The sequence below is a fragment of the Macaca thibetana genome, chromosome 2, assembly GCF_024542745.1.
Source record: "Macaca thibetana thibetana isolate TM-01 chromosome 2, ASM2454274v1, whole genome shotgun sequence".
NCBI classification, from domain to species: Eukaryota; Metazoa; Chordata; class Mammalia; order Primates; family Cercopithecidae; genus Macaca; species Macaca thibetana.
The window spans coordinates 161,963,623-161,976,448 of NC_065579.1; the positions used below are offsets into that span (position 1 = coordinate 161,963,623).

General features: G+C 45.9%; 1 protein-coding gene across 1 annotated transcript; it reads right to left on the reverse strand.

The window, feature by feature from the left end:
* Positions 1–319: 319 nt before the first annotated feature.
* On the reverse strand, positions 320–2,125 carry LOC126947804 (uncharacterized). Its single transcript, XM_050778854.1, has 2 exons — positions 1,687–2,125; positions 320–1,398 (listed from the first exon to the last, which is right to left on the reverse strand). The coding sequence occupies exons 1-2, from the start codon at positions 2,101–2,103 to the stop codon at positions 1,051–1,053; spliced, it is 765 nt and encodes a 254-aa protein (XP_050634811.1). The 5' UTR covers positions 2,104–2,125; the 3' UTR covers positions 320–1,050.
* Between the last annotated feature and the right edge of the window lie 10,701 nt (positions 2,126–12,826).

A 12,826-nucleotide genomic window follows, 5' to 3' on the forward strand; every position in this document is an offset into this window, starting at 1 on the left:
TAGTGATTGGAGCTGGGTACTGTCAAGGTTACATTACAAAGATGCTGATGACTAGGGGGCACCTGGCCTATGCAGGTTCCTGACCCAGAAACTTCAGCCAGGGTTAGTTTTCGTTGTTCCCATGCGCATCCAGTAGGATTGGCGGAGTTAGTGAAATTATTAGTGGAGGCAATGCCTTCATAGTAAGGGGGGCCTGTTGCCAGACATAGCCAGCAAGAGGATGTAAATTCTGGCTTTGTCTGGTTTAAAGCGAAGTAGGAGCCCTTTATGAGATTTAGGAGCCTGTCACCTATTCCCAGGTCAAGGGGCCCGCGGTGACGTTTTGGGCTGAAGGTGTGTATTTAGAGGAGGTGGAGATTAGAGGCGGGGAAGTGCTTTTAGGAGCTCTTGGTTGGGGCTCTCTTGGTGCAGGAACCAGGGGCTTCCTTGTTTCTGATAAAACTTGGTTTGGTCCTACTGCGACAGGGGCTGTGATAGGGTTGACTATTAATTTGATTTGGATAGGGATTCCATAGAGTGGCTTTTGGTATAAATATAGGCCCCATATTAACCCGGATATCCAACGGTTATCAGATTTTGCTGCATCTTCAAACTTGATGCGGACCAGATTGCAAGTTTTTGAATATCGGGTTCTGGTGCAGCGCTGGACAAAGGACATGGTTATGTACCAGGGTTTCGTGGCACATTTCCATTCTCCATCATTAGTAGTTATACAGGACCAACTAGCGCAAAACAGGGCATCTATTTCTCCACAAGTTTTTTTCATTTCTCCTGTCCTGAATCCGGGACAGGCATAGAACCCGTTCCGGCTTACGGACACCCTTCTAGCCTGTTTTCTCCATTCTCCCCCTTCCATGTCATCTATCTTTGCTATTTTGTCTAGGTTGAAATAGAGGTCAGGGAACCAAGTCCCCATAGGAGCAATTTTTGAGGTTTTATCTAAGACCTCATGAGTACTAAAATCAATTACCTGCCAGGTCAGGTTATATGGCCGGTGGGGGTTATTACTGCCAGCGACGCAGGGAAGGAGGGCTAGTAACAAGCAAGGGGCTAGATACGAGAGAGTCTTATCTTGAGCGGGTCCTCGGAGCGTCGGAGTCTCCATGTCTCAGGTGGTGTTGGTCCGGGCGTCCCTGGAGCAGCCTTGGCGTGGGATGCATGGATCCAAGTGGAGATTCCGTCAACCTTTATGGCTGTGGGTGTGGTCAGGAGAACAATGTAGGGTCCTTTCCACCGAGGCTCTAGTCCTTGAGTGCGATGCCGTCTAACGTAGACAGAGTCTCCCACCTGGAAGGGGTGACTGGTCTGTGGATGTCCTGGTTGGTACAGTTCTGCCAAGGGGGCCCAGATTTGGGCCTGTACTGCTTGGAGTCCTTTTAGCCGGGCCTGTAGGTCAGTCTTAGGATCGGAGGGGGAGAAGGAATTAAGCAAGGTTGACAAAGGGGGAGGTCCTCCGTAGAGGATTTCATATGGAGTGAGCCCAAAACGGTTAGGTGTATTCCGGGCCCTTAACAGAGCTAAGGATAGGAGGCGTCTCCAATCTTTTAAACCAGTCTCTAAGGTCAATTTAGTAAGGGTCTCTTTTATTGTTCTATTCATTCTTTCTACCTGTCCTGAGCTCTGGGGTCTATAGGCACAATGTAATTTCCAATTAATCCCCAATATCCTGGCGAGCCCCTGACTTACCTGAGAAACGAAGGCCGGCCCGTTATCTGACCCAATTACCTTGGGAAGTCCGAATCTAGGAAAGATTTCTTCCAAAATTTTCTTGGCTACTATGTGTGCCGTTTCTTGCCGGGTGGGGTAGGCTTCTACCCATCCTGAAAAGGTATCTACAAACACCAGTAAGTACTTATATCCAGCATAGTGAGGTTTTACTTCAGTGAAGTCTATTTCCCAATAGACTCCTGGGCGGTTACCACGAGTTCGTTTCCCTTCTGGCACTCGGGTAGCCCCAGCGTTTACCTGCTGACAGACCTTACAGGCAGATGTCACTTGTTCTACGAGGGTACTTGCCTTTGGGATTAGAAAGTCAGTTTTTTCAATCAGTAATTTTAGCTTTCGATTACTCAAGTGTGTCCAGGCATGCATCTGCTGGATCATTGCCAGGGCCTCCTTTTGGGGAAGGACTATTTTGCCTCCTTTTTCCCAGTTTTTAGTGTCTTTGTTTTCTATAGCCCCTATGGCCTTTGCTTCTTCCTGGTCTTCTGGGGTATAAGTATGTTCAATAGTTATGTGGCTGGTTTCGTCAGGTTCTGTGGCTAGGGTCAGTACTTCCGCCATGGCGGCTTGCCTGGCTACTTGGTCAGCCTGTCTGTTTCCTACTGTGACTGGATCCTGTCCTTTCTGATGCCCGGGGCAGTGAATTATAGCCACTTCTTGAGGAAGAAAAAGGGCTTTCAATAAAGCAATTATTTCAGCTTTGTTCTTGATTTCCTTTCCTTCTGAGGTTAGGAGACCTCTTCTTTCATAGATACTTCCATGAGTATGAGCCGTTGCAAAGGCATACCGGCTATCAGTATAAATGTTAGCTTTCTTTCCCTTCGACAGCTCTAGGGCCTTGGTTAGTGCTATTAACTCAGCCTTCTGTGCAGACGTGCCAGGAGGTAGTGATTGTGCCCAAATGGTGTTGTGGCCATCTACTACCACCGCTCCCGCCCTCTGGGTACCTGAGTCAAGGTAACTGCTGCCGTCTGTGTACCAGGTGTGATCCGCGTCTGGGAGTTCTTGGTCTTTAAGGTCTTCCCGTGTTCCATGGGTCTCAGCCAGTACTTGCCGACAATCGTGTGGGCTTGGTTGGTCTTCCGGTACCGGCAGCAGCGTAGCAGGGTTTAGGGTGACCGGAGGGCCAAACTGGACACGGTCCGTGTCCAGTAGGAGGGCCTGGTAGTGGGTTAGGCGTGCGTTGGTTATCCACCGGTCCGGGGGCTGCTGCACTATGGCCTCTAGAGCATGTGGGGTAATAATAGTCATTCGCTGCCCAAGGGTTAACTTAGCAGAGTCCTTGACCAGCATAGCGGTGGCTGCCATGATACGGAGACACGGGGGCCAGCCGGCCGCCACAGGGTCTAGCTTCTTAGACAGGTATGCTACCGGTCTTTTCCAAGGCCCTAATTTTTGGGTCAAGACCCCTTTGGCAATTCCTTGCCTCTCGTCCAGGAAGAGGGTAAAGGGCTTTGAGGTGTCCGGTAACCCAAGGGCCGGGGCAGACAAGAGTGCTTGTTTTAGTGTCTCAAAAGCCAATTGATGCTCTGTCTGCCAGGTGAAAGGGGTGCTCTCCTTGGTGAGTGCATAAAGGGGGGCGGCCAGTTCAGCAAAACCGGGTATCCACAAGCGACAGAACCCAGCAGTTCCCAAGAATTCACGTACCTCCCTGGGATTTCGTGGTGGTGGAAGGCGAGCCACTGTCTCTATGCGCCCAGGGGTGAGCCACCTTTTCCCTTCACTCAGGATATACCCCAGATATGTTACCTTGGTCTGACAGAGCTGTGCCTTCTTGGCAGATGCCCGGTATCCTTTTTCACCCAGTGCCTGGAGTAGATGCCTGGTACCTTGTATACAGATTTCCTTTGTAGGAGCAGCCAAGAGGAGGTCATCCACATACTGGAGTAGAGTCACTTCTGGATTTTGGGTCCGGAAGTCGGTCAGGTCTCGATGAAGAGCCTCATCGAAGAGAGTGGGAGAGTTCTTGAATCCTTGAGGAAGCCGGGTCCAGGTCAATTGGCCCGAAATTCCTTTCTCAGGATCCTTCCACTCAAAGGCAAAGAGTTCTTGGCTTTGGGGGGCCAGAGGTAAACAGAAGAAAGCATCTTTTAAATCTAATACTGTATACCAGTCATAGCCTGGTTTTAAGGTGCTGAGTAAGTTGTAAGGATTGGGGACCGTGGGATGGATGTCCATGGTTCTTTTGTTGATTTCTCTCAAGTCTTGGACAGGCCTGTAATCCTGAGTACCAGGCTTTTTTACTGGCAGAAGAGGAGTGTTCCAGGGCGAGCGACAAGGTCGCAACACTCCGAGTTCTAGAAATTTGTTAATGTGCTGCTGAATTCCTATATGAGCCTCTCGGCTCATGGGATATTGCTTGATAGACACGGGCACCGCCGTGGGCTTTAGATCAATTATGATTGGGGCTTGATACTTAGCTAGCCCGAGTCCTCCTGTTTCCGCCCAAGCTTGGGGAAAATCTTGCAACCAAATATCAGGGAGGCTAGTGATAACCGGAGCGTCGAAAAGCCGATGCTCATCTTGCAGAGACACAGTTAAGATTTGGATGGGCTGACCGTCCCGATTTAATACCTGGGCCCCTGTCTCAGAGAAATGGATTTGGGCTCCGAGCTTGGTCAGAAGATCTCGCCCTAGGAGGGGGTAGGGGCATTCAGGTACCACCAAGAAGGAATGTGTCACCATTCCTTGTCCAAGATTAACTGTCCGGTAGTTAGTCCACTTGTGCAATTTTCCCCCTGTTGCCCCCTGGACCCAGGATGTGCGGGAAGACAGGGGCCCATCTGCCTTTGTCAAAACTGAATGTTGGGCGCCTGTGTCCACCAAGAAGGTGGTGGGTTGCCCCCCTACAGAGAGAGTTAGCCGGGGCTCGGGGGGGGCTCCAGAGCCTTGACACCCCTATTTGCTATCTTCACCTAGGGTAAGGACAGCGGCAGGTTTCTTTTGGTCTTTAGGACGCTTGGGGCAATCTTTAATCCAATGTCCCTGTTCTTTGCAGTAGGCACACTGGTCTTTTTCCACTTTTGGCCGCCTCCGCTTCTCTCCCTCTCTCCCTGGTCCTTTCTCTCTCACAACTGCCGCCAGGATTTTTGTTAAATGCTTATCCCTCACTCGGTCCCTACGATCCTCTCGCTCCATCTGTTCCTTCGCTAACCTGGCTTCCCTTTCCTCAGGGGTTTCTCTCTTATTATACACTTTTTCTGCCTCCCTAACCAATTCCTGTAATCCATAGGTTTGGATTCCATCTAGCCTTTGGAGTTTTCCTTTTATATCTAATGCAGCTTGGTCTATGAATGCCATAGCTACGGTAGCCTTATGTTCTAGGGCCTCTGGATCGAATGGGGTATACATTCGGAATCCTTCCAGAAGCCTTTCCATGAAGGCTGCCGGGCTTTCATCCCTTTCCTGAGTTATGGTCCTTACCTTGGCCAAATTTGTGGGGCGCTTTCCTGCCCCTTTGAGACCCGCCAACAGAGCCTGGCGATAGATTCGGAGACTCTCCCTTCCTGGTGCCGTTTCATAGTCCCAGTCTGGGCGGGTGAGGGGAAATCCCTCATCTATTTCATTGGGAAGTTGGGTTGGGAGGTCCTGGTCCTGGCACATTTTTCCGGGCCTCCAGGAGGACTCGCTGCCTTTCTTCAGTGGTTAGGAGGACCTGCAAAAGTTGCTGGCAATCATCCCAAGTGGGCTGGTGAGTGAGGAGAATGGATTCTATTAACGAGGTTAGGGCCTGGGGGTCTTGGGAAAAGGAAGGGTTATGGGTTTTCCAGTTGTAGAGGTCAGAGGCAGAGAAGGGCCAGTACTGGACCGTGCGATTGACAGTACGGAGGGGAAAAAGGGAGGATTGCCAAGTAGAAGGGCCCTCTGGGTCCTCAGTCCGCCACAAGCGGAGACGAGGAGGTGTCGGCGGCGGCGTCCGAGGGGTGAGCTTGGGTGGGGCTGGAGAAGGAGACGGGGTGGAGGGAGGGGCCGAGGGAGAAGTTGGAGAAAGGGTAGGTGCCGAGGCGGTAGAGGAAAGAGCTGGGGACAAGACAGGGGGCAAGGGTGAAGCGTAAGGTGGAGGTCCCAGAAGGGGGTTCTGAGGTGGAGGAGGCAGGGGGTCAAGAAGGAGGAGATCCCTCTGGGGTTCATCTGGGAGGACTGGCTTAGGCGGGTCTGGATTCCGATTCTTTGGGGCTTCTAAGGCAAGGAGGGTAGATTGGGATGGGGAAGGGGGATGGAGGAAGGGTTTCACCCAAGAGGGAGGATTCCGGACCAGATCCTCCCAAATAATTATGTAGGCCACCTGGTCCGGGTGTCCGAGTGGCCCAGGATCCATCACTTTTGCTTTAACCTGCAAGATAATTGAGAGGTTAAATGTTCCGTCCCAGGGTCATTCCCCATGGAGGGTTGGCCATTCGGACGAGCAGAATGTTTTCCATCGTCCCTTACGGACTTCTACAGAGAGGTGGTGGGCTCGAGCCCGGACGTCAGGGAAGTGAGTCAGGGTTAGAGACAAAGGAGTCTCAACGTCTGTCCCATTTCGTCCACGTATAACAAGGACAAAACAAAAGAAACAAAAACAAAGACCAGACAAGTAAGGAGAAGCCGCGCGGCCAGAGAGTGGCGCCACAAGATCACAAAATATTCAGATGGCAGGGGCGACCTGCCTACAGATTTGAGGAGGCTGACTGAGTCGTCAGCCTTCTCCCAGACTACCGCCAGGGCATCCCCCAGGGCGTAAGTGGGAAGGTGCGGGACACGTCTGTCCCCCTTCCCCACTTAATTCAGAAGGAGTACTCTCCAGAGTTCAGAGTTAGCCGGCAAGACAGACAGAACAAAACGAAAGTACCTGGTGGGTCCGTTCAGTCAGCAGTCTGTGGCCCGGGCCAGATAGGTCTCCGCCGGATGGGTCGGGGGTCCTCGGACGACCCCACTTCCCGGCCAATGCACCAAATGTTGGAACCGAACTGTCGATTCCCTCCTGGGCAGGGGTCGCCGCGAAGGATCACCGACACAAGATTCACAGCAGAGAGTTATTTATTACTAGCGCGCTAGGGTCCCAAGCTCTAAGTTGGCCCTGGGACCCCGAGTGCTTGTTACAGGTTGTTTATATAGGCAAACACAAGTTCAAACACAGCTTAAGGCGCGAAATTCAAACAAAGCTTTAGGCGCGTGGTAATTGGGTCTAGCTAGGGCCTGAGCAAGGTGTCTTGTTCTAATTGGTTAGAGCAGGACCTTATGAGGTTTTTTTCTTGGAGTTGCTGATTCCGGGAACTTCGAGGCAGGGTGGGACCCCCGGAATTGGCAGGGTGGGACCCCATGAGGGTGGGACCCTATCGAGGCAGGGTGGGACCCTATCCAGAGCCACCTGGTGTTAATTTTTTCTATATGAGGCCTAGTTTCTAAGTTTTATGAGGCCTAGTTTCACTGGCCGTAGTAAATTGTCAGATAACAGCTGGAGAATTTACATACTGGGCTTATATTCCTTTTCCACCCTTATATCAAGGTGTGGCCTGGGGAGACAGAGAAGTCCCAGTATTTACTAATGATACTGCTTGGATGCCATCGCCTTTTTTAAACCAGGATCCTGAATTAGACACTGGCACAGTAAATAGTTCATATCAATTTGGGGTTGAAGGGTTACCTATATGTCTTGGGGGTAGTCCGCATTGTCTGCATCTTTCTCATGAGGCTTGGGCTGTTCGCTATAACCATAGTCATATCTCTGCCTTTACTATGATTGTTGTGGCTCAAAGTTTCAAGTATAATCATACTGCAGTACTTGATGAAACTCTGCCAAGTACATTATCTTTATGCCCTATCCCTGATGTGTCTGGAGGTGTTTCTCAACTAGAGTGGACTAGATGTAGAAGTAGTGGGCCACGATTGTTGTTAGAAGTAAAAGGGAAGAGTTGTAAATACCTTGTTACAGATTGGAGTGTACATGATTTTCAGACTAAATTCAACCATGTCAACCTGCGTTGGCATATAGGTAATCACAACATCCCTGCAGATGGCAATGAAACTATTATTTGGCATGATGGTGGTCTATCACCCCCTATGCCACATTTGGCTAATACCTCACAAATACAAGGTCATATTTGGAAGTTGCTAGCTGCTGGTAAACCAATGTTCACTTTCGTGGGAAACATGTCCTTAAATCTTACTAATATTGCTAACCCTTTCCATATATCTTTGCATCGAAATAGTTCTAGATATGTTATTGCATGTGTAAGAAAGCCTTACTTGTTGTTGACAGGAATTTTTAAATGGGATAATAATACAGGGGTAGTTAACTGTACAAACAATTGTACATTCTTAAGTTGTATAAACACTACTTGGTGGAATAATAATTGGAATGAGTCTCATTCCGATTTATATATACTAAGAGCCAGAAAAGAAACCTGGCTACCTGTAAACTTAACACGTACTTGGAGTTAATCTGCTGGGATTACTTAAATTTACAAGGTTATGCAAGATCTTGTCCACCGCAGTCGGAGGATGGTTGGAATCGTCGTGACCGCGGTGATAGGACTTGTAGCAATTGCTTCCACCGCCGCTGTTGCTGGATTAGCTCTACACCAGAGTATACAAAATGCAGAATTTGTGCAACAATGGCATGAACAATCACATTTGTTGCGGCAGCAGCAACGAGACATAGATGCTCATTTGACTGAACGAGTAGATAATCTGGAACAAGTGGTTTCTTGGTTGGGATATCAGCTAACAGTGTTGAATACTGAGTTTTGTTGAAATGTGATTGGAACACTACCCAATTTTGTATTACTCCTGTTCCTTTTAACAGCACTGTACATAATTGGACTGAGATAAAGAGACTTTTAATTGGTCATAATAATCTTTCCCTAGAAATACAAGAATTAACACAGAACATTTCTGAAACATTTTGTAATCAGTTACCGTTGCTGACTTGTGCAGATTTGATGACTGGTATTGCACAAAGTTTGATGTCTTTGAACCCTATGAGTCCTGTAAAAACTTTGCTGACCTCTGTTTCTAGTAATGTATTGATTGTTGTTCTTGCCTTTGTCATTTTCACAGTCTGCTGGAGACGGTGCCAAAGGGCAAACACCGAATCCCAGCGAGCCCAACATGTAATGATGGTTTTAAAAGAAATTCAAACTTGTAAATAAGGAAAGGGGAAATGTAGAGGACTACGTGCTCGTGCTCGCAAACAGGGTGTTCCCGATAAGTCCTGCTCTTGCAAACGAAGCAGGGTGTTCCCAATAAGTCCTGCTCTTGCAAATGAAGCAGGGCGTTCCCCATAAGTCCTGCTCTTGCAAACGAAGCAGGGCGTTCCCCATAAGTCCTGCTCTTGCAAATGAAGCAGGGCGTTCCCCATAAGTCCTGCTCTTGCAAACGAAGCAGGGCGTTCCCCATAAGTCCTGCTTTTGCAAACGAAGTCAGGGAAAGGTCAGAAAAACAACAATGTGTCTTGTGACTTGGTAACATTCCACAAACGACTGTATAAAATAAAGCAGAGCGTGCGATTCGAGGCGGACGCCATGTTTGTCTTGTCTTATGTTGTCTTGCGTGTTCATTCCTTTGTTTAGGAAACACGCGGACCCCAACAGTAAGGTTGCTTGAGAACAGAGGCAAGTACAAAGCTGGCAAGTGGATTACATTCTTTCATTACTGGTATTCCCCGGGGGCCACAGATAGGCTTTAACTGGATTGAGATGGTACTACAATGAGTTTGCTTGTCTGGTAAGAGAAGAAACCTCCAAGAATACTTTGTAGGGTTCTGGAAAAGCAAAGTGTCCATCAATTTTGCCCACTTGAATATATTTCTTTTGATCAAGGTACATGCTTTTCTTCTACCAGTGTATAGAAGTGAACATCTCTACCCTGGGCAACAAGAGTGAAACTCCATCTCAAGAAAGAAAAATAATGTTATATGGTTACACCACATTCTCTTTCATGCTCAGAGCAGTGATTTCACTAAAAAATTGGAATGGGATTTGAATCCTTTGTTTCTCAACAGGCATTAAAAAAATACTTCCAGAGTTATTCATTCAAATGACTGAATATTAGAGGAAATAAAGTGAAGACTTCACTGGAACTATTCTGAAAGATCTGGAGATGAGAAGGAGGGGTGGGGGAAAACGAAATTACACAACTTTGTAAATTTCTCACTTCACAAAATTTTTTCATTTTGTCTTATCTATTGATACCAGGCCTGGGTTGAAATTTACATGTGCCCAAGAAAGGTGATATAAATGAATAAGACACAATATGCCATTTCTCTTGACAATATATAATTTTACAGGTATGTTTGGCTAGATCATAACTTTACCCCATGTAGCCAAATTTGGATAACTATAAATGTGATTCTGTTTCCAAGGGGCAGGGCTAAACCTATTTTTCTTTATCTTTCAAATACTATGAAGTCTTCTTGGTTGTGGGGCCAAAGAGAAAGATAGCAAAGCTTCTGTTATTACTACCTATGTGGGTAAATGGTACATCTACTGAGAAAAAAAAAAATTAGCTATGGAGGGCGGAAATGTGTGTGTTAAAAGGCAATAGTTAGAAACAATGAGAGATCATAGTGGAAGGAAAGGGCGCTTGTCAATGGGTCACAATCCCAGGGAGAAGTGCAATCGTGCTATTTCCATAAGAGCGTTTCAGAGCGAGAGAATAATACTCTTAGCTATCTCTTTCAGAACTAGCACTGGCTCGTGTTGGGAAGGTTTAGCACATGGACTCTTTTATTTAAAAAGTAGGACTTTCTCAGAAGCCACTTAACAGAATTTCTTATAGCTCATGCCCCAAAATTGAGTGCTATAGTTATTACCACATGCAAGGGAGTTGTGGGAACACAACTACATTCTGTAGTAAGTAGCATTAAGAAAAAAGAGTTGAAAATAGCTGTGGTTTTGCCCCACTGACAACATCTTCCACCAGGGGTGGGAAGGGGTGGTGATCAGATGTACATTTTTGAAAGGTCATTGTATCTGTAGCATAGATGATGAACAAGAAACTTGCAGAACTGGAGTTAGGAAAACCAGTTAACAGACTTTTGTGCGGGGAGAGGGGATGCAGTGATGGGTATTGAAAAGGAGGTAATATATGAGTGATATGAAGGTATACTTGTTAGAACTAGGCCGCTAGATATGTGGGACTAAGAAGAGGGAGAAATAAAGGAGGACTCCTCAGGTTTTGAACAAGGTAAATGATGCTAATAGAAAAGGAGAATGTTGAGGATGGAAACGATTCATTTAGTTATTTATGCTTATCTAATTTCACTTATTTCTCATTTTCTGCCTTTTGATACCTCTCATTATTTATGGACCATTGTGTCCTAAAATAAAGTAAAATGGGTCTGAAATGTTATGGCAAATGAGACATTTATTATAATAAAAAAATATCCTGTAACAGTAGTGTCATGGAAATCTTTATGTAGATTTTAGAATTACAAGGTTCATAGTTACTTCCAGGATTCCTGTTTTAGGCCCTGCAGCTTGCTACATCCCAGAAGGACCCTGTGAGGGTCAAATGAGATAATTATGAGAAAAATCTCTTGTAAGCTGCAAAATTCTATGCACATATACATGATTATAAGAAATCATTTTGGACAGATATCTAATGGGAGAAACACATAATCTCTGATTATTAATGTGCCTGAAAATGAAAGTGAATTTTTACTCCACTCCATTTAACATTGAATATTACGTGAAAAATAATTATAATTCTCTACTCCTTTCTCACCAAAGGGGAAGAGAAGTGATACAACTGCCCAGTGAAGTTGTGACATGGAATCAAACTTCTGGGTTTGCTCTTACTTTGGATCTGTGACAGGATCATTCTGGTCTGCTCTCCTATTCCTGGTGGTGGTGGAGCAGACCTTGTCCCCTTCTTTCTCTCTCTCTCTCTGTGTGCATATGTGTCTGTGAGACAATATAGGAGGATCTCAGTTTAATTCTACATAAAGTATTAGAAAACTCATTGTGGCTCTGTATTTAAGCTACATGCTCCAATGTAGCTTTTGATTGCAATAAATTAACCTTTTGATTTTTTTTTTTTTTTTCAGATGGAGTTTTGCTCTGTCGCCCAGGCTAGAGTGCAGTGGCACAATCTTGGCTCACTGCGAGCTCTGCCTCCCTGGTTCAGGCCATTCTGCCGCCTCAGCCTTCCGAGTAGCTGGGACTACAGGTGCCCGCCACCACGCCCGGCTAATTTTTTGTATTTTTAGTAGAGATGGGGTTTCATCGTGTTAGCCAGGATGGTCTCGATCTCCTGGCCTCGTGATCTGCCCGCCTCGGCTTCCCACTAGGCATAAGCCACCGCGCCCAGCTGACCCTTTTGATTTTTATCAGTCGAGCTATGAGTCTAATTTTAACTGCCCAACTTAAAAGGGAAAGAAGAGGGTTATCTATCTATCCCAGACCTCAATACTATCAAAAACATCTCTTGGTGATTCTAAAAGCCTCAGCCAATAATTCGCTTTGAGTACAATCTACTTTATGTCTCTACAGATTAGCCTATTCTGGACATTTCATATAAATGAAATCATACAAGATATGACCTTTTAGTCTAGTTTCTTTCACTTAACATAATGTTTTCAAGGTTTATCTGTGCTGTAGCATATATCAGTCTTCTTTCCTCTTAATGACTGAATAATATTCTATTGCATGGATCTGCCATATTTTGTTTATTCATTCATTAGTAGATGAACATTTGAATTGTTTCTACCTTTTGGCTATCTGAATATTGCTGCTTACAGCATGTGTTGTCATTAACCTTAAACTATACTTGCATTATCACATATCTATCCATCCAACAATCAATTTATGTTACTGATATATTTCAAGGTAATTTGTAAATATCAATTTATCCATCAAAAATATTCTTCCAGTTAAATACTTTCATGTTGTCAACATTAACTAGATGTAACATTTTTTAGAGTTTTTAAATATAAAATTGCATGCAATAAAAGGTGCATTTATTGAGTAGAAAAAATGCATAGACCTGGGTAAATGAATCTCATATTGAGATATGAACCACTACTCTCACTCCAGAAATTTCCTTATGTCCCCTCCCAGCCAATATTTCATACCCCCGGAGACAACTGTAGTTTTTATTTTTTTCACCATAAATATGAACT

Excerpts from the sequence above, each read along its gene's own strand:
- LOC126947804 (XM_050778854.1), bottom strand. The coding sequence starts at position 2,103 with ATGATCCAGCAGATGCATGCCTGGACACACTTGAGTAATCGAAAGCTA. Across the intron at positions 1,399-1,686 it reads GGCCGGCCTTCGTTTCTCAG|ACTGACCTACAGGCCCGGCT; the intron begins GTAAGTCAGGGG and ends TCCGATCCTAAG.